Source organism: Vidua macroura, chromosome 3 (genome assembly GCF_024509145.1).
Source record: "Vidua macroura isolate BioBank_ID:100142 chromosome 3, ASM2450914v1, whole genome shotgun sequence".
Classification (NCBI taxonomy): domain Eukaryota; kingdom Metazoa; phylum Chordata; class Aves; order Passeriformes; family Viduidae; genus Vidua; species Vidua macroura.
In genome coordinates this window covers 61,969,067-61,988,879 of record NC_071573.1, presented here as the reverse complement: position 1 = coordinate 61,988,879, position 19,813 = coordinate 61,969,067, and the positions used below count along the sequence as shown (strand labels likewise).

General features: G+C 40.2%; 1 protein-coding gene across 1 annotated transcript in view; it reads right to left on the bottom strand.

Annotated features, from left to right (window-relative positions):
* The window catches only part of THEMIS (thymocyte selection associated), a 70,037-nt gene extending 50,681 nt beyond the window's left edge, over nucleotides 1-19,356 (bottom strand). Inside the window, exons 1-2 of the mRNA XM_053974182.1 lie at nucleotides 19,266-19,356; nucleotides 7,428-7,586 (exon numbers count right to left, since the gene is read on the bottom strand). Of these exons, the coding sequence (XP_053830157.1) occupies nucleotides 7,428-7,586; nucleotides 19,266-19,356 (250 nt within the window). The remainder of the gene's footprint in view (nucleotides 1-7,427; nucleotides 7,587-19,265) is intronic.
* Nucleotides 19,357-19,813: the final 457 nt, after the last annotated feature.

Here is a 19,813-nt window from a genome sequence, read left to right as displayed (position 1 = left end):
TGTGTGTAAAGATACACCCCAAATGAAAGAGTAGCACCTACAGATAAGAAAGAGCAAATAGATTTTAGTGTATCTGACAGCCCAGTCCACCAGCTGGATTAATTCAAAGTCTGGGTGTTATAGCACTCCAGCCATCATGAGGCAATTAAAATGCTGAAGTTCTGCAAGGCAGAAGCTGTATCTGAGCTTCCCTATCTCCTAGGGACACTATTACTTCATGTTAATCATGCCCTTTGGATCTGTCTCATTAGGAGTTTCCATTGCAAGAAAGATGTGTACATTTCTCTATTTGCGTGAGGGTTTTCATAAAGGAAGATAAACTGGAGGGTTGAGAGGACTAAAAAGCAGGTCTTAGCTGAACTGTGTGATTCAGCTGTCTTCCTCACAAGGTGTGGCAGCATTGTGAATGCTGCCTCATAGAATTTTAGTGCAGCTTCCTGAGACAGACTTTGACAAAGACTTGCTTTCAAGTGAATATAAGTGAGAATAGAGGTTATTTCTAGGCCAAGTTTGCTAGCCACAAATAAACCAATAGCAACAGCTACAGTGACAGAGAAGCCAAGCTCCCTGGGAGATACTGTGCCTTTTCTCCCTTTGTCTGCCAAAGCCAACCAGCAAAAATCATATGGCCTCGCACCTCCATGCTATTGACACCTCTGGACCACAGAGAGGTCACTTTGTGGTAAAGGTATACTCCCATTTTGGCTGTTAAAGAGGAGGCATGGGATGGGATATCAAGAAGCCTGGTTGGTACCACTAAAGACACTTTTATGGAAGCTTCAAATCCCATGAGTAGTTTAAGCCAGGTCTGCAAGGTTTTAAATATCCTACCCAACTGTCCTCAGCCAAGTGCAGGATGCTCCAGCAGATACCTAGATTTCAGTAAGGTGGGATGCTGCCAGAACACACAGTTGCTGTTGGATCTTGGGAAGACACTCACTTCCTTCACTAGATCTCCCCAGTTGTGGGATTGTTTAATGAATTGGATCAGGGAATATTGCTTCTCTTAAAAATAAGCAATGTGCTTATTTTCTTCCAAACCTTTTCCCTTACTGACTTTCATTACTGATTGTAATCAACACAGCTGAGGGCCCTGCATGGTTTCAGGGTGTCCCTAAGATTGTATTTCTTTAAAAGGATGTATCAAATAATTACTTCTACCAAAACATCCTTTTTAAAATCTTTTTTTTTGGGGGGTGATGGTTCTGGCTACAGGATTGTTGTGATTTTTTACAGTAGCAGAACCCTGTACTTTCACTTTGTAACTTTAGCATCACTCTTGTTAAAGGAGACATAATTAAGATTCTGTCTGTTGAGTAGCTTTTAACTGAATTCATCACCAGATTGGGCATGTTTGGTTCTGGGTGTCCCATGTGGCCTCTAGTTACTCTGGGAACTAACATCTCTGAGGGCCTGTCAGCAGCCTAAGCAGTTATAGCCTCTTTGATCTGCTGCAGAAATAGTCACCAATTATGCCAATGTCACTTATTTCTGCAGTTCTGTGCTCTACCTTCACAATTGTCTGTACGACAGCCATCTTTTCCTGTGTGAAGTCAGTACCCTTGTGTCAGTGCATCCTCTACATTTATGTCCTCGCTGTAGGAAAACCTGCAGGAAAACCTCCAGGCTTTTTCCTGGGCTGCAAGGAAGGCACATGCATGAATGTACAAAGTAAACTTGAACACACTTTTCTCTCCCACTGATATTTGCAATGTTTCTCACTGCCATTTTTAACCCAATTATTAGCAAGGAAGTTATCTACTGCAGTCCTAATCACCACTAGAGCATACCAGTGCAGATTAACACAAACAGGTTCACCAGCATTTAGAAAATATCACTGTGACAAGGCACCAGTGACAAACTGAAACTGCGGAAAAGACAAACAGTGTTCTAGTGTCATGCTTTGCAAGCACAAGATGGATATCACCTCCTAGCAGTGCTGGGAGAAAACAAATAGGAACATTTTTCATTAAAAAGCATATTCCAAATACTTATGATGTGTCCCAAAGGCAGTAATTATGCTTACCCATCTGTGATACAGGAGCAAGTGTATGCCCCCCCAAAATTCCCACGAATTACATTGAAAAGCCTCCATAAACTGTGCAAAAAACTTACATTTGAAAATATTTGGCAATGTACAGGTATTAGGAACATTATTCTCTTCTATGAGTTTGACAATAGTCTCAGGCTACTAATTTCACTGGGCCTACAAAGATATTTGGAAGGCAACTATTTCAGCAACAAACCGATGAACATCCCAGGCTGGAAAGCAGGTGTCATATGGAAGGAAGCATAATTATCAGATTTCATGCAAAACTAGACACCTGATTAACCCCTTGGCCCAGGCAGACTGGCTTTGTCAAGGATGGGAGCAGAAGAATGTTTCCCTTATGTTCTGGTGGTTTTCTTAATTTTGGTGACAGAATGCTTGCTTAGGCAAGAGAAGAGCCATGTGGCCCTGCATACTTAGCTTCTGTATTGATAAGACTCCTGACCTAACAGCCACCTCTGAGTGGCTATGAACATGCAAAGTTCCATATGTCTCTCTCTACACAGAACATAGGTAAATATATAAAATATATATATATATATATATATATATATATATATATATATATAATTAAAATATACATATTATTTTGGTATGTTGGGTAGAAGTCACTGCCATATTCTGCCATGATATCCTCTCATAAATGCTCTTCTTCATACTGTATATATGTAAAAACCAAAATAAAACCACAAAACCCACCAAACAATATTATCTGAAACAACTCAGAGCCTTATTAAAATCACTGTGAATCAAATTGCAAAAACAAATGTTTTCCAAATCTAAGATAACAAGGAAACCTCCAGGAGGAGGAGACATATGGTAAGTTTGAGATGCTAAAATTTGGACATTTTGAGGTCAAACAAAAAAATTTTTGTACTTTTTCATAAACCATAAAACTGAATCAAATTCACTTAGACTTTCCTAAGAGATCTTGGTGGACTGTAAGGGGAAAAGACAGATGGAAATAATAAATCTGGAATAAAGTCCATCTGGTTTATCACGATCTGGCATTATTGCTACTATACATAGACTTTCTAAATGCAATCTGCTCTATAACCAAACTGATGTACTGATGTCCAATAGTTTGAGAAAAAATAAAACAGTCATTGAAGAAGAACTCTACATATATATAATACTACAGGAAAATGCAACCATTCCACTCCATGGAGCCTCTGTATCTACTCACATTTCACTAGGTGAAGCATCTGCCTAGACATAATACAACGATTAGTAAGCCCCAAATATCATCAGCCCATCTTTTCAAGAAGTTGACACAGAAAGTGAGAATCTGAGAAAATTACTTCACTGGTATGGGAGAGAAAACATAACCAGAGGATCACAAGACTGAATGTGCTATGAGAAAGCATGTTTTGATAGAAGGATATTTTCACCACCTTTTTACAGAATAGTGTATGCGTAAAGAATAGTATGCAGAATAGTATCTGTATACAGAATAGTTTTACTGGCTGTAGTGTAAAATGTACCACCCTAGAGCTTTATGGACTTCTTATTTTCAGTCTTAATTAGAGTCCTGAAGGAAGGGAGTATTTTACTCTCTTTCCCCTACAGAAAGCTGAGAAAACCAACAGTTAGGCTTGCCTAGTAGAGTAGCAAGCAGTCTCCAAGAAAAAAGAAGAGCAGAACAAATAATCTGTCCCAGACTAGCAGTTTCTGTTCCCCAAGTAAGGCTGGGAAGAGCAGAGTTTCTACCTTCTCTGGAGATGACTTAATTGCTATTCCTCTTTTCCCACACCTCCAACACCCACTCTCTACCTCTTCTGCATCAGCATCCTCCTCCCCTCATCCTGTCCCAAAGGCCAGCTCCACCTCACCTAATACTGAGATGAGCCTTTTAATGCCTAACCCCTGCTCTTCCACAGATGTGTTGCATGGTCACTGACAAGTCTCCTGTCTTTCAACTTGCAGATGAGTACTCAAAGGGGCAGCCATGCTCAGCTATGTGTCTGTCAGGCCGAATAAGAATGAGCAGCAGCAACAGCCAGGGACCTCATGAGAATAGGGCAGTCTAAGCAACGTTTTTTGCAGAAGAAGGAATACAACAGAATGAAATGTAATCATTTGTGCTGGCAAACAATTCAGCTGTTGTGCAAATTACCTGTCTCCTAATTTGCTAGTAGTGAAAATTGTAGTTCAAAATGTGGTTAGACGTAGTCATTGAAGTGTCTAGAGTAACAGCAGACTTCTATTATTTTACCCAGTGTATGAGCACAGAAAGAATAGCCCGGTCCTCTGAGGCATGAAAAAGAACAAATTAGAATGAGGATAAAATGAAATAACACAGATAGTGAACTTGCGGTTGCAGCGGTTTCTCTAATGCAAAGGGCAGATTAGGCCTTTATCAAGGATCTGATTTGCCAGAGAAGAAAAAAAGGAGTTCTGAAGACTGCAAATACACTTAGAAAGACAAAGAGTAGGGCTCATTTAAGGCCAATGAGCCCAGTTCTTCACTCTCAGAGCTGCTATCCCCAGAGTAACCTAAATAGGAGCCTTGCTCATTTGTGCCAGTATGCATGCAGTGAAAGGATACATGAGCCCATGGCATGCAAAAGAGCTCATGGCAAACAAAATGGAAAAGAGCATCAAAGCAAAAGACTTCTCTGCATCAACACTGGCAAGACAGCATTGTACATACAGTGTAAATACAGGGTCAGCCTCCTGGAGACCTGTGGATATTTTTATTGAATTAAGTCACAGACAGTGTGAAAAAGATCATCTGCAATTCAGTTCTGTGCTTCATTCAGGAGATGAGGGCAAGCCATGTTTCATGTATAATGCTTCAGTTAGATCTTTGCACGTGTATGTAAAAAAGTGAAAAGGAAAAAGGTCAAGAAAGAGCAAGAGACTGGGAAATATTGACTCTGCAGAGTAGAATCATTCATCAGCTAAGAACTAAACTAGAGAAATGACAAATTTACATCTTACCAAATAGCTCTTGAATGCATAAGAGTACATATACAGAGAAAAACAGGAAAGAGGTGCTCCCTGTTGGGCTAATAAGAAGAGTCATTATGCCCCTCTTCAGTGCTGCTGCTCAGTAATACCCATCATGTGGAGGATAATAAATTTCGCAAAATGAACTCTGAATTTGTTTTTCAAGTGAAATAACCCAGTTTTCTAGAACACTGGTTGGCAGAGTTCATAACTATGCATGAAAATTGTAGTGATTAGATCGAATTTGAAAATGTGCTCAGCAGGGCAGCAGCATCCAAATGCCAAGTTGTAAAACTGATCACTTGAATGCAAATAAATCCTGATTCACCAGGTTCAAGCATTTGAAATCACAAGTCTTTCTGTTCTAACAATCAGGACCTTCAACATTAATAAATTTAGGATTACTTTTATCACTCTGCTGTGTAGGATATTTTAGGATTCAAATGTTCAACATCATCTGCCAGTCAAAATTTAGAATACATTTCTATTGGTGTATGTATTTTAGAGATAGAAGAAATTTTAATAATATCAGAGAAACTTGGATTACAAGAAAAAAACCAAGTATCTTGAGAGTTCACAGGAGAGTCATATTTCAATATCTCTAGATAGCCACAGATAATTAAAAGGTCTTTGATCTCTACGTCTGGGCCCTACTAGTGCTTGAAAATGGCATTCCAAAAAAGTATTTTAATAAGTGGTCATAGAAACCATTCTGATTCACAGGATAAGAAAAATGTAAATTGAGGATCTGTTTGGGGGGGTGGGGGAAGTTATATATACACAACTATTTCAGAGAGAAATCTGTATTTTAGAGATGGCAAATAAAGGCATAGCAGAAGATATTTTTCTGTAGAATTCAAATGAAACATTTCATTCCCATAGACTTTTACATTTTATTTGTTTTGATAAGTGTGTCTTGTCTCCGTCTGCAAAAAAAGCACGTTCCAGCTTGGATACTGGCATAACATAAACCCTATACATGCACGTGCACACTCTGGCATACTCAGCAAGACTTTAGAATAGCATCAATGAGGTTATTAAGTCAAGCACTCAAACACTAGAAAACACTCATATTATGTTCCCCATGCAGCATCAATTTAATTTCCCATGTGCTTTCAGCGCTAATACTGTGCTAATTAAATATTTAGGATGGTTTTTTTTTGTACAAAACTATAGCCTCATTCAGTCCATTAGCTAGACTGATGGCCAAAATGAGACCTGGGCATGAGCTCAGATTCTTGAAGTCTATTGTGTTCTGTATGTTCTGTGCTCTGTACCAGTGTTTCCTTTATGCAGGTGTCCCACAACTTCTCTCCCAGACTCCCTCCCACTCCCACTGCCATCCTCATGTGGTTTTCCAGCTTGCTTACATCCTCTCACCAAGGCGCTCTTATTACCTCTGCTGCCTGCAAGACTCCCGGCATAGAAAATGTCCTACTTGCAAAGTTGTGGGTGAGTGGGGTCTTCCTCTGCTGCTGAAACCACCTGCACCTTTCTCTGATCTTTGTATGGAAAGTCTTCATCCTTCTGTCCTGCTCTGAGGTCAAAACTTTTTCTACCATTTTCTTAACATAGTTTGTGTCCTCCACTTCCCACACTTGGGATACTCACATGGGATACACACTTCTCCCTCTGTGCTTTAATCACTTCCCTGTTCAGTGCTGCTGGGCCCTAACAGTAGAGGAACTCAGATGAGAGCAAAATTCAAAAAATAATAAATATGACACATGATGAACTAGTACTGGGTTCAATACTTGGCCAGCTTCCCTTTACAAGGCCACATGGAGAGAGGAAGATGTGGTTCAAGTAACAAATCAGTACCACGTGCCAAATTTCAAGTCCATCCTCCAAAATATTAATATATTTGGATTTTTCCATAGAACAGTTATAGAGATTTTTTAAATAGAAAAACACATCCATTCCCCTCTAATCCTGTTTCTAAGCATGGAGCAGCCACTCTGGCCACCATAATTAGAATAAATCATTAAAATAAAAGCAGTATTGAAAACAAAGCATTGAAAATATTTTGTACCGATAATAATAAAATACAGACATAGTAATGGTGAAGACATTATAGTCTGAGAACACAACAAGGAAGATTTCAGCTCAGACAAGGTTTGGCAAAGTCATAAGCAAACAAAAAGAAGATTTTTGTTGTAATTCTTACACCAAGGGACTCCAAGTGTAGAAAGTATTACCACAAAACTTTTTAATACTAATCCTTTCTATCCACATTTGAGAAAGGACTGTAAGAGTTGAAATTGAAAACTAGTTGACTGCGTCTTGTATCATGTGATAAAACTGTATTCTTGACAGCAGAGTTGTAACCTCAAATACCAATCAAGACAGCAAATCAATAAAATGAACAAAGGTGATTACTCAGGGCTATAATTTCTCAAAAACATGTATTCATGAAATACTATACCAGGAAAGTTTAGCGGTAATTCCACTTTGTCTGAAAACTGGCCGACTTCATTATTCTCACAGATACTTGCTGTGAGTTTATTAATTTTGAAGCCAATAACTTTAATGACTTCTTCTGTTGAGAGGGAGAATTCTTTTCCAAACATCTCATAGACGGAGTCTGAAAAGAAATACAAAAGGAAAGCATTATTTATCTTTGTCTCACTTTGTCAAGTGTCTTTACCTCTTTGAGTGAAAACAAAAATAATACTTAAACCATAAGAAATCATACTTATCTTGTGATAATTAGCCTAATTTTCTCTTATGTCCTCAGGGTCATGAGAAAAACCACCTTGTGACTTCAGTGACCTATCAGCTCTGTGGGGTTAAATGCATGCAAGGAGAGCAAGGTCTGAAGAAGCTACATTTCCAATTTATTAGACCAGAATAGGTAGAGGTAGAACAGCAGAATAGGTAGAGGTAGGATTACCTGGGTTGTCAGGAGCTGTTTCCTGAAACTGGCGGGCAGTGGAGCTCAGGCACTAAAGGTGCCTCTGCACAGCACGGGGCACAACATATCCCATAGGAAACAACACACTACAGCAGGACACAAAAACCCACAGACTGTTGAAGGTACCCAGGGACAGGACAAGAGACAACCAAGTGCAACCAGCATTTGAACTTCTTGTGGTAACATAAGTACTGAAGAAAGTACTAGAAATTGGAAGACTGGCAAATTAACAATGACAATGTTGAAATGCCCCATGTTGAAATGAGCATATGGATTCAGATCTGGCAGCAAAAAATTCCTTGTCTGTCTGTCATGTTCAGAACTTTGAGAATTGGAATAAAGCAATCCAGCCAAGTGTTTCAGCACTTCCTCAGCAAAACCTGGGATGGTATCTTGTCCTGCCAAATCCAGTCCTCCCTTCACCATTCTAGTTGTGGTCAACCTTTACTGTTTCAGAAGCAGATGCACAGGGAGAAGAATAAAGCAAAAAAACTCAAAAGTCAAGTTAAGAAGAAGGAAAATTACTCCTGGTCTCTGCAGGAGATTAACAGAAGCTTTGGTGCATGGGATCAATTAACTATATGTAAAGGCAATGCAGTGAACATATGGTGTTCCATTTGTAGGTAGAATGGCATTCAACACAGAACATCAGAAATGTTGACTTTAATACTAGCTTCCATTCTTCTGTGCATTTCCCCCCAAGAACTAACCAAGATCTGTCCTGAAGCAATGTGGACGTGCCCTTTCTGAAATCTCATCTCAAAGTTTCATTTCCCTTGTGGTGAGAAACATTGTTCTCATTTCCACTCCCAATGCATTGGTGAATGTATTTATTTGCTATCCTACTAATATTGTTTAGCTACTTAAAATACCTTTCTTCTCATTTCCATTCTTCCCTTCCCCAAAAGGTTCTCAGGGTTAATTTTGTCATTTACTTTATCGTCTCTGAGAAGACAGATTTTCCTTCACACAATTGCTCCAAGCCCTTACTTATACCACATTTTCCATCCAAGACATCAGAGACCAACTTTCAAGAGCTTATCAATAGTAAAACATATATTACCAGATTTATTTGAAATAGGCCAAGAGGTTGAAAGATTATGAGGGTGAGAGGTGGGGTGGATGATTTCTAATGAACAGACCATGATTGCAGAAGCCTCATTTTTATCAATACTAGGATTTAGAAAAAAAAGTTAAAAATTTAAATCTGGCAGCCACATTGTGGGGGTGAATTGCACATACAGTATTGATTTTAATTACATATTTGTCTGAAACTAGATTGCTTTGGCCCTGATTTTAGCCCTTGCTTGGCAGTTTGCCTGGAATAATACAATGAAGATTACATTCAGAAAAGAAAAATGTTACCTAGGCACTTGCAGCAAATATTTTGCTGGTAAAAGGGAGCCAGGGAAACTGCATAGCTTTCAAAAAGGATAATACAAGTACTTTTTCCTTTAGAAGCCATGATAATTAATCTTAAAACATTTTGAAAATTCTCACTTTGTGACAATGTGACCCTGAGAGACTTTACTTCAGCTGTGTAATGTGGACTGCCTCACACAATATATTGAAAAATAAAATTTTAATTAAAATGCACTTTTTAACATTTATTTGTTGTTGCACAACAATAACTTTGTTTTTCCCACTCAAGTCACAAAGAAAATGTAACTCTTTGAAAATGTAAATCAAGTAACCTTGAGAACAGAAGCTTTTGATTTGAGAAAGATGTATGCAATATAATGCAAAAAAACCCAAAAAAAAAAAAAAAAAAAAAACCAAAAAAACACAAACCTACATTTAAGCAGAACCAAAATAAAGCAGCTTATTTACAGTGATCAAACAATGCCCCCCCCCGAAGGCTGTAATTAAAGAGCTTGTTGCCTTTGAAAGAACCTTTTCTGAAATGTTACTTTGTTCAATAAAAAACACATTTATATCCTTTCATAAGCTCATCTCTAGTTTGACAATCTGTGTTATCAACCACCGTGATCAGATCAAAGCGAGCACCACAATTGGTTCAATATCTTTTCCCTCCATCTTTCCTAAAATGTTAAGCAGCCACTCTACCATCCTCCCTAACATAAGCCCTTTATTTGATTTATTTCTCATTATAGGCACAAGAAGAGCATTTTTGTATTAAAAACAGCAATATAAAATATAAATACAGTGAATGCCTGAGATGGAGGATATAATTCTTAATGTTGGGGCATCTGACAGTACCACTGAGATAAATATTTTATAATATAAGGTGAAACAATAAAATATCTCAGTAATACATCCCTTTTTCTTCCCAGCAGCTTGGAGCTCCATTGGTGACTGCTCTCGGAGTGAACGCCTCACTGATGCTGATAGAAACGGCTCACAGCCAGGCCCGGCAGTAAATAGCAGTAATACATCACTGGGATGGAACTCCTTTTTGCCAAATGCCTCCAGGCAATTTAGCATGAAGGGACAGGGAAAGCGATGCAAACGAGACAAAAGACTTGACTAAGGTAGCACAGAGGATTATTTAGCAGGGGTGAAGCTCAAGCCCAGGCTGGCTGACTCCCAGTCTCACAGCCTGTCTGATACAGGGTGCTGCTAAGCACTTCCAAGTATCCCTTTTTTTTTTTTTTTATTCTCTTTTTTTTTTAAACAAAGACCAAGCTTTTTTTCCTAACAAAACCAAATTACTTTGGAGGCCAAACACTAGGCATTGACTGCCTAGTCCCATGAATTTGAATCTTTGAAGGAAAATATTTTCTCTTTCATGTCTCAGTAACACTCACTGAATTCATTGCAGCTGGCAGGCTGAGCAGTCTTTGAAAGGAGATCCAAAGAACCAGGAACCTGGCTACTTAGCAGGGAGATGAAAGATCCCCCCACATCTTCTGAAAGAGTAGAACTTTGTCCCAGTGTCTTTTTCCCAGTGCTCCTTTCTCCACTATTAAGTTGTCATCAGTTGCCCATATGGGTGCTGTCTTCACTGTCAGAGATGACTCTGTTTCAGGGGCTTTCACATCAAGGCTCCATGCCCTGGTGCAGCCATTCAGCCAGAATTACAATAGCTCATTCTCCCTTACAACACAGCTCAGCTGAAATCACAGTTTTATTAAGGCTGCTGCAGGCTCTCAAAGTAATATGAAGGGCATAATGGATCTATAATTAGTGTCAATAAAAAAAGGTATCATTCTTTATGGGCATTATTTGAGGGCTAGCCAATTGTTCAGAGTTTATGCTCTTTGGCAAGAAAAGAGATCTATTTTAAAGTTTTAAGGAGGAGAGTTTTGCTTAATCATTTAAATAATTTTATACTCTGATTAAGCAGAAGGAAAAGCAAACAATTTCTGATGGGGAGATATTAGGTGGCTTTTTTTTCCAGTCAAATACCTCCTGAGCACTAAAGATGCTCAGCAGTCTGCTGGATTTCCCCCACTAAACTCAAATAATCTAATGCCTTGTAGAGAAGAGGCTGGAAATCATGCACAATGACAGGTAAAGAAGGAAGGATGCCCCAGCTTCTTTCTAACCCCAGGCTGTGAGAGTGGCTGCAAATAGGATAAAACTCCTGAATGGCTTTTACCCACCCCTCCCTTCCTAACCCCAGAAGGTGCCCCCACTGAGAGCAGGTGAGCCCAGCTCCCCAGTGCCCACATGGTGCTCCAAATGTCCAAGGATACAGTGGCCATGAAGGCAGTGTGAATTTGAGTGGAAGATCCTTCGTCAACTGACAGAGCAAATTATTGGGCTTTCAAGAAAATCTTCTCTTTTTAACATGTCCTAAGCAACAAAAATCTTTAGGTTTCATCAGTTTGGGACACAAACCTTCCAAAAGACTCTATGCAAAGATGCATCTTACCTAGATCATACCTGCTTAGGCTGTGAAGGGTCTGATTTTTGCCAGCGTGAAACCATCAAAAAACAAAAGCCATTAAGATTTATCTTTTGCCATATAAAGTCAAACTTTAAATGTCAAGTGCTTTAAGCCATTTCAATCATAATGGACTTTAAAAAAATGACTTCTGAGATTTCTGATTTATTACTTTCCTGATAAATTTATGGCCTTTTTTTTTTTTAAATGCATTCTTCTGATTCTTATCTATCCAGAGCCTCACACACTGCATGTGGCAGCAGAGCTTTATGCATGCAGCACCCACTACAATGGAAAGAGCAAGTAAAACCACAGCTCCCAATGAAACAGCTTTGACCTTCTATTTGGGTTTACCCAAATGAGTCAGAATTATTACAGCAGTGAAGACAATGCCCAAACCTGATTTTGAACAGCATTAGTCACTGTTATAGCTGTTCATGATTTATTTAGTTTTAGTTATTTATTTAGTTATTTATTTTATTCATTTTCTTTACAACATTAATTACTTTAAATTTAATATGTTCAACAGAAAACTACATTTTGTTGGATGAGATTTAGGAAGGCTGCTCAAACTGAGTTGCAGAATCAGATCAGAGTGTTGAGCACTTCACAGGTGCAGTCCAGAACTGGAAACAAGTTTAAGCATCTTCCCCTACTGAGATCAGAGCATGATGCCCCTTGTGCCATTTCTGTGTGTTCAAGGGAGCTAACCAGAAACAGTGGACCTGGACAAATGCCATGTTCCTTCATGAACACATCACCAGGTACTTGAAGAAAAAGTTTTGTCACAAAAGCCCTGTTGCTCAGAAACAGTGTGCGGTCATGGGCTTGGGTATCATGGGATGTTTATCCCAGGATTTTCCCTCCCATGCAATTTAACATAGTTGTCCCTTCATCTTTCCAGAGCCTGAGTTTGTGAAAATTATCTTGGTACTTTTATAGGCTTTTTAGAGGTTCATGGGAAGGGAAACAGGGCCCTTCCTGCTGCAGACCTCCTCCTCACATCCCTGGAGCCCAAACGCAATAACAGCTGGGGATCTCTCTGCTACAGGACACCAGCACATTGAGGGAACTTCAGCAAGCCAAGACAAGGAGTGGACCCCTGCATTGAGACAAACCAGGCAATTTGGGTATTCTTCCTATCTTCTGTGCCATCCACAGGGAGGCCCAAAACTGAATGTCAGAGAAAGAAAATCCCCTCAAAGGAGATCCTCAAATCAGCTTCACCCTGAGTGCCAGCTACCCAGGGTCAGATTTTTCTCATTGTGTCTGGATGAGTCATTTCATTGAGGGCAGCAGTATGAATAGAATGAGCAATATTTGACCCAAAAATTCAGAGTTTGTTCTCACATCCACTGAAGAACACTTTCTTTCTTGTTTAGAATAAAACAGGCATTTGAAGCAGCTTGAACAAGGGCAGGAGAGTTTCAGTGGTTTGTATTAATAGAGAAAATTTACCAATATGCTCCAACTAGTGACCACAAAAAAGAATCCAAACTATTTGTTGTTCTGGCTGTACTTAAGGCTCTTGCTTCTATTAGCTCAATCAAGAGGAACAGAAACAACTGCAATCAAAGGAAACCACCCTTCCACTTTTTGATATGTTTATCTATCTTAAAAAAATCTTCTCCATCTTTAAAAAAAAAAAAAAAAAAGACACAAATTAGTAAGTGAAAGCAGTGTACCACAAGTTTCACCAATTTCATGTGCAGTTCTCCCTTGGCATGTACTCCACTGAGAATCTACCCAGTAAATGCAGAGAATGATAATAATTTTTAATGACATTTCACCTCTAAGAAATACAGCCCTAATTATCTTCATCAAAGCTGTCCTAGTCTCAGCCTCTGTTTGAATTATTTGTTGATTTTTGTAAGAAAAAATAGTTTTATTACTCCTGAAGAGGCAGTTTGCCTGGTTTATTCATATGTATTACAGACTGCATATCCTAGCCTTCATCAACTCATTGACTTTTCATACTTGACAAGGGAGAAGGATTTGTTCTCTCTAGGTTGGCTTAGAAACAGTACAAGAAGTTCTACCCTACATGATCATTTTTGAACTGTTAGTGTTGAGAGATATTTCTTGTCTAAATTAGGACTTGGGGCAGATGAGTTTGGATAGATAAGGATTCCTTTTGTATTCAGTTTGCCTAGCTACAGTAACAGGGTTAACAAGACCTTTTGATCTGTGTTGATTGTCAGCAGACCCCATCACTTCTCTGAAATGCATGCTGGAAAGATGTTATTTTCCAGTCTCAGAAGCAGAGAGAGTGAAACCAAAACTGCAGAGACAGCGAGCGAATGTGGATACTCAGCCAGCAAGAGGAATCATGAGTCATGCTGTTTATAGTTGACCAAAATGAGTTTTCAATTCACCCAAAGGGTTTTGTTTGGCATTGCCTTTCATACAACTGTCAGAGAGCCCCAAACATCTGCCCAGAGGAGGAATCCCAACCTGTCAATTCTAAGAATCTTTAGATCCCTTAGGTCTGGAAGGACATTAACTAAGGATGCACATGTGACCCCACAGTTGCCTCTTCCCTATATTTTCTCCCTGCACAGATCTGGCACTTTCCTGAACCCCAGAGACTGGAGTACCACAGCTACAGCACGCTGCTTCACTGCATACCCAGCCTGCAGAGGTGGAGGCTGCTGGCTTAGAGTTCCCTTCTCCTCAGAGAAGGAGCACAGAGTTTCTTGATGTGTTTCACAGGCCTGTTGTAAAAGAGGGTATGTCCTGGAACAGCAATTTACACAACACACACGCTGTTTTCAAATAACTGAACCACAGAGCAGAGCTACAAATTCCCCCCACCTCTGGCAAGCTCCAACTCCTGAAGAAATGGGGGAATACCATTACTGATGCATGTGTTTAGGTGAGGCAAGAATGGGAAGACTGTGGGTAGGCTAATGACAACAAACACCAACAGAAGAGGTGCCTTGAGAGGTTCTTCATTTTTCACAATTACAGTTGGCACTTTTTACTGTTTTGCCACTGGTTAAATTAAGCCTGCAAAATATTAAATTCAATTACCCATAAAATAATTATATTAGTATTAAAACCGACATAATTTTTGCAACATAAAAATGAAAGCCTACACTTGCATGCTATCTGTAAAAATCAGTGGTCAGACAGTACCTACCTCACTAAGTATCAATATTTACTAAAATGTTCAAAAAAAGATATTTGATCAATCAAATCAGTTCCCAATGGAGTTTCAGCAATTTAATTTTTTAATAACATATTTTAATGAGCTATTAAATTACCATGTACTTCAGTCTGCACTGTAGTTCCTTTCTAATCAGTGCTGATTACCAAGTTATTTGTATCTGGCAGACTTGCTCTCATTTTATAATCATCGTTCCTATTCCCTTCAGATATTCAACAGTACAGTCCAGTTTCTGTAGCAAGGACATTACAACTGCAGAGTCCAAAGCAACTGCCCTGAGAGACATCCCTGGCATTTGTAGAAGTACCATCTCCTTTCATCTGTGTTTCTGTTTTCAAACCAGGGATGACAATAATTTCTCTGCTTCTGTATGGACATTTGAATATGATGATGAAAAGCATTTTGGAAGAACTCGGGGCTCTTACTAACACCCCACATTTCTGACTCTGCAAAGTGGTGGACAGAGGTATGTGATGGCTGCAGGTTGGGTCTCTGACTATGCAACCCCACACAGCTAGAGCTGAAGCGGAATAGCAACATGGGAGTGTCAACAGGCACCCCCAGCCTTGACTATTCTGCCTTGAGGCAAACCCCAAAGTCCAGGTGTAGCATGAAAATCACCGATATCATTTGAGGAAAATGCTTTCCTCTTCTTTATGCCCGAAACAGAGAAGTAAACAGCAACAGAACTTCCTGAGAAAGGTGCTTAAGGTATTCACTACTAACAGCAAAAGTTCAATTGCCCAGAGCTTTTCTAGCTGAAAGTATTCCAGGTGGAAGCAGGGTCTATAAAGTCGTGTCCATATGCAGTTTGGGGAACTACAGTTAAATACATCACATTCCAGTAGTATCAGCAGATATATAATTTTTTTATAGGCCAGTAGAGAGACTAATGGTAGAATTAATGCACACAGCATATGTTTTCTACTTGCTCTCCACTGGGAACAGTAGCAGGCAGGCTTGGGTCTGAAAGGAGAGACCTAGATTGTATTTGGTGTAACATGGATAAAGAAGCAGAATGGATTCTTTCAGGGATGTTACCTTGCCAAAGGCAAGTAAATTCCCACTCCCTCCCTGGGGCTTGACTTTGCAGCTTCTAATAAAAATACCTCACCACATGGAAAACATCCATCCTCACAAAGCGTTAGACTTTCCTTATGCTTCCAGAGGTACTGAAAATCTGTCAGGAACTGTAAAGCTAGTTTGCAAGGCCTACATTTATAAAATCATTAGACCTAAGTGCAGTGTGTGGAAAATGCTGCTTCCAATCGAGTAAATGGAGAGTTTAATCCCCACAGCACACAGAGCACCAGAGAAGAGCAGTGAATCAATTACACTGTGTTGTCTTATTATAATGTATCTTGCCATAGCCTTCTTTGGTTGGCTGCTACAGCTTTGAGGTGACAGCTCTAATGGATGTAATAGACCATTATTTACTCCATTAGCCATTCTATGTACCTGCCTAAGCTATGTTAAGAAACCTTGCCCTTTTTGGGGAGAATTGTGAAGAGGGAAATATACATTAACATTTACTTATATAAAAACTCTTCCTATTTAAAATTCTTATGCAGGAAAATTAAGTATCCCTGGTGATTGATCAGTTTCAAACAATCACATGTAATGCTTTAACAGCTGATCTTCTCCCTTACTATCTGCAGGCTGTGCTGAGAATAGTTACAGATTCCTATGAAATCCCATTCCACAAAACCACTTAGCTGACCGGGCTGACTGTGCAGCCATTTGGGAGCTATTACAATCAGTGCACAAATGCTCAGATTTGGTCCCAGCAGCCAGAGCAATAAACCCATATTCCCTGCCAATAGACCTGCCATTAGCCACACTGTGATTGCTGGTGTACTGCATGGGGTAAGAGAGATCAAAAAGGTTGGTGCAGGGGCAGAGGGATCTGCCTGAGAAAGGACTAAAGAGTGGTTGTCCTAATGGAAACCTGAAGTGCTCAAAGTGGCCCATTCTCCTGTTTATCAATATAACAGGAGTTACTCCAGACTCTATTTGAAGCACTAGTCTTTCAACAGAAAATGTAACATAAATCATAATGCAATCACAGAACAATGTGTTCACCCCAGCTGCCAGGTACAGAAGGAAGGAAAATATTCAGGAAAGATCTGACACAGACAGAGAGCTCAGGAAAGGAGGGAGAGAAAGGGAGTGAGGGCCTGGCCTGAGAAGACCTTTTGTAGCCCTAGATCCTACAAACCTATCAGGCACTGAGTGACTTGAGCATCTCACTCTTCCTCTGAAGCAAGAAAGAAGAGGAACCCACAGAAGCCTAGAAGCCTCCTACAGGACATCGGTTTTTCTAGGTACTTGCAAGTATTTTTTGGGATATGATGGCTGCGAGGGCAAGGAGCCAAGCAGAATATATCAGTCTTGCTTGTTGTATAAACCAGAGACTCGTGCATGGCTGTCAGTGCTGCAGCTGCTGCGCTGGTGGGACATGTATGAGAACATCTGAGAAGACGCCAGGAGCAGAGGACAGGAAGAGGTAGTGCTGCTGAAAACCAAAAAAGCATCGGAGCAGTCTGTCAGGCTGTCACTTTGTAATGCTAATATTCTCAGGTCTCTGGAGCACATACCACCCCCTCCCAAGGCTAATCAACAGCTAATAGCCTTTTTCTTTCACATGTGAGGAATTGCTGCAGAATGGTCCGTGGACTAACCCACCAGTGTTTTTCTCCTCAGGAAAATGGAAGGGCTTAGACAGCAAATAGAATCACAAACTGAAATACTCTGGCTACAAAAATGTACTGGTATAAGTTTTACCATCCATGGGCAGTACAATGCAGACTGTAGGAACTCAGAAACCTGCAGACAGCTGGGCTACCTTCATTTTATCATAGCATTTTGTATGTATGTATATATATATATATCTCACAGTATTTTGTATACACATGTATACACGTATATATGTACGCACACGTACATGTAAAAATGCATAAAAATTGTTTTCATATCACCTCTGCTTCCTACCTCTGTGAAAAGAGATGAATATAGTTGCTACTCCAGGTTAAGGAGGTGATCTTCCCTTTTTTAGTTTTAATTCTACTCTTCATCACTTAGGCTGTAATTTTCTTATCAAGAACCTATTTGTCACAGCTGCAGGACCAGTTTAAAAGACAAAACTTGAACAGGCCACATAGCAAAGTTCAAAATTAGAGTATTTTTTAAAGTATCTGGTAATTTTAGCTAGGTTTATTTCCCAGAACATTTCTTCTATATATCAGTATTACTCATAGGTAGTTTCCAGGGCAGCCAGGATGGGCAATCAGGAGCACATGGACAGTACTCTACCATCACAGATTCAGTATGCTCTTTCCCATCACCTTTCTGCCCAAAGAGGCTGTTGTCATGAAGGGAAAAATCGCCCACTCTGGCCACAGCCACTGACTGTCAATCAGACTCTGGCCACCTCCTCTCTCCTACTATGGAGCAGCATGGAAATATTTAGATTGATGTAAAGATAGACGTGAATCCTGAAGTGGGTGTCAGGCTGAAGCTGAAGCAGACTTCAGCTCATTTCATGAAGCCCTCTCTGTTTTATTAGTTGAACCCAAGTTTTTCCCTCTCAGTGGCATGGAAGTAACTTTCTTTTTCTAGACCAATACATGGGCTTGACATGATATCTTCACTATCACTGAACAAAGTCCATGCCCAAACCAAGAGCACATTTTTCCCTCTAATGCAAGCCTCTTTTCCACCTTTCGAGTGTGTTTTGTGCACAAGCAGAGCATTAAAAACATCATAAAAATAGACTGCAGCAGGAAAACCCAGTAAAATATTGTTGTTGCTCCTGTCCAGCACATACCAACCCCTTTGCATTGTTGCACACTTGAAGTACCCCCAAATACAGGACAAAATTTCAGGAAAATGTTATGATCCTTCATGGCCACTTTCCAGACTCCCTGGTTCTTAATTTCTGAGACAGAAGAGAACTTTCCATGGCAGCCCCAGAACTCCAAGATGAGTTAAATAAATTAACCTCTGTGAGGTGATTTGCAGTTGCTGGATTGATGGATCTGTGTAAGTGCAAAGCAAATTCATGTCTTATTCCAGTACTCTTTCCAGGATATGATGGGGACTAACTGGTTTCTTTTTTTCTGCCAGTGAGAAGAGTGAATGCATACTGCACCAAAGGCATTTCCAAAGCCATGGATAAAACACTTATTCTTCAGATGGTGGGAAACTGCTAGGAGACAACTCCATAAGCATCCTTCCTATGCCTCCCCCACTTTCTACATTTCAGTCTGAAGGAGGCCCTGACGTCAAATACAGGCTTGCAAAGCCCTGACAGAAAACATTCGAGGCTCACCTTGACAATAGATGCCTGACTGGATTTGGAGGACCCTGGGAAGGGCTCTGAGGTCCAGAGAATGAATGAACTTCTGCAGGGTAGAGGCCATGGTCCGCAGCACTGTAGCATGTGGGTTTGGCACGAAAAGTCCAGAGAAAAGCTCTGAAGGCAGCAACACTTTCAGCCTGGTGCATGCTGTGCTCGAGAGCTCCAGAGCATGGGTGGGGGAGTGGCATGGGGAGGTACTTCAGCTTCCTTCCCTCTGCGGCTGCTTCCTTCCGTGGGTGAGGCAGCTGGAGGCCCCATCAGCTGCTCCTGGCACCCACATCTACCAAGGGTCTGTGCCAGGCTGGGAGATGTGGGAGGTAGCTGTGAGTACTGGGCTCCAAAGGGGAAAGGGGGATCTGCTACAAAACTTCATTTCATTAGTGATAGTTATTAACCCTGTGAGAAGAAGATAGTGAATATCAGCCCTGCCTAGAGTGGGATAAAACCCACAATGTCTGCATGGGGTGTTGCTGGTTTGTTGAGTTTTTTTTTTTTTCCTTCTTGGAACACAGCAAAAT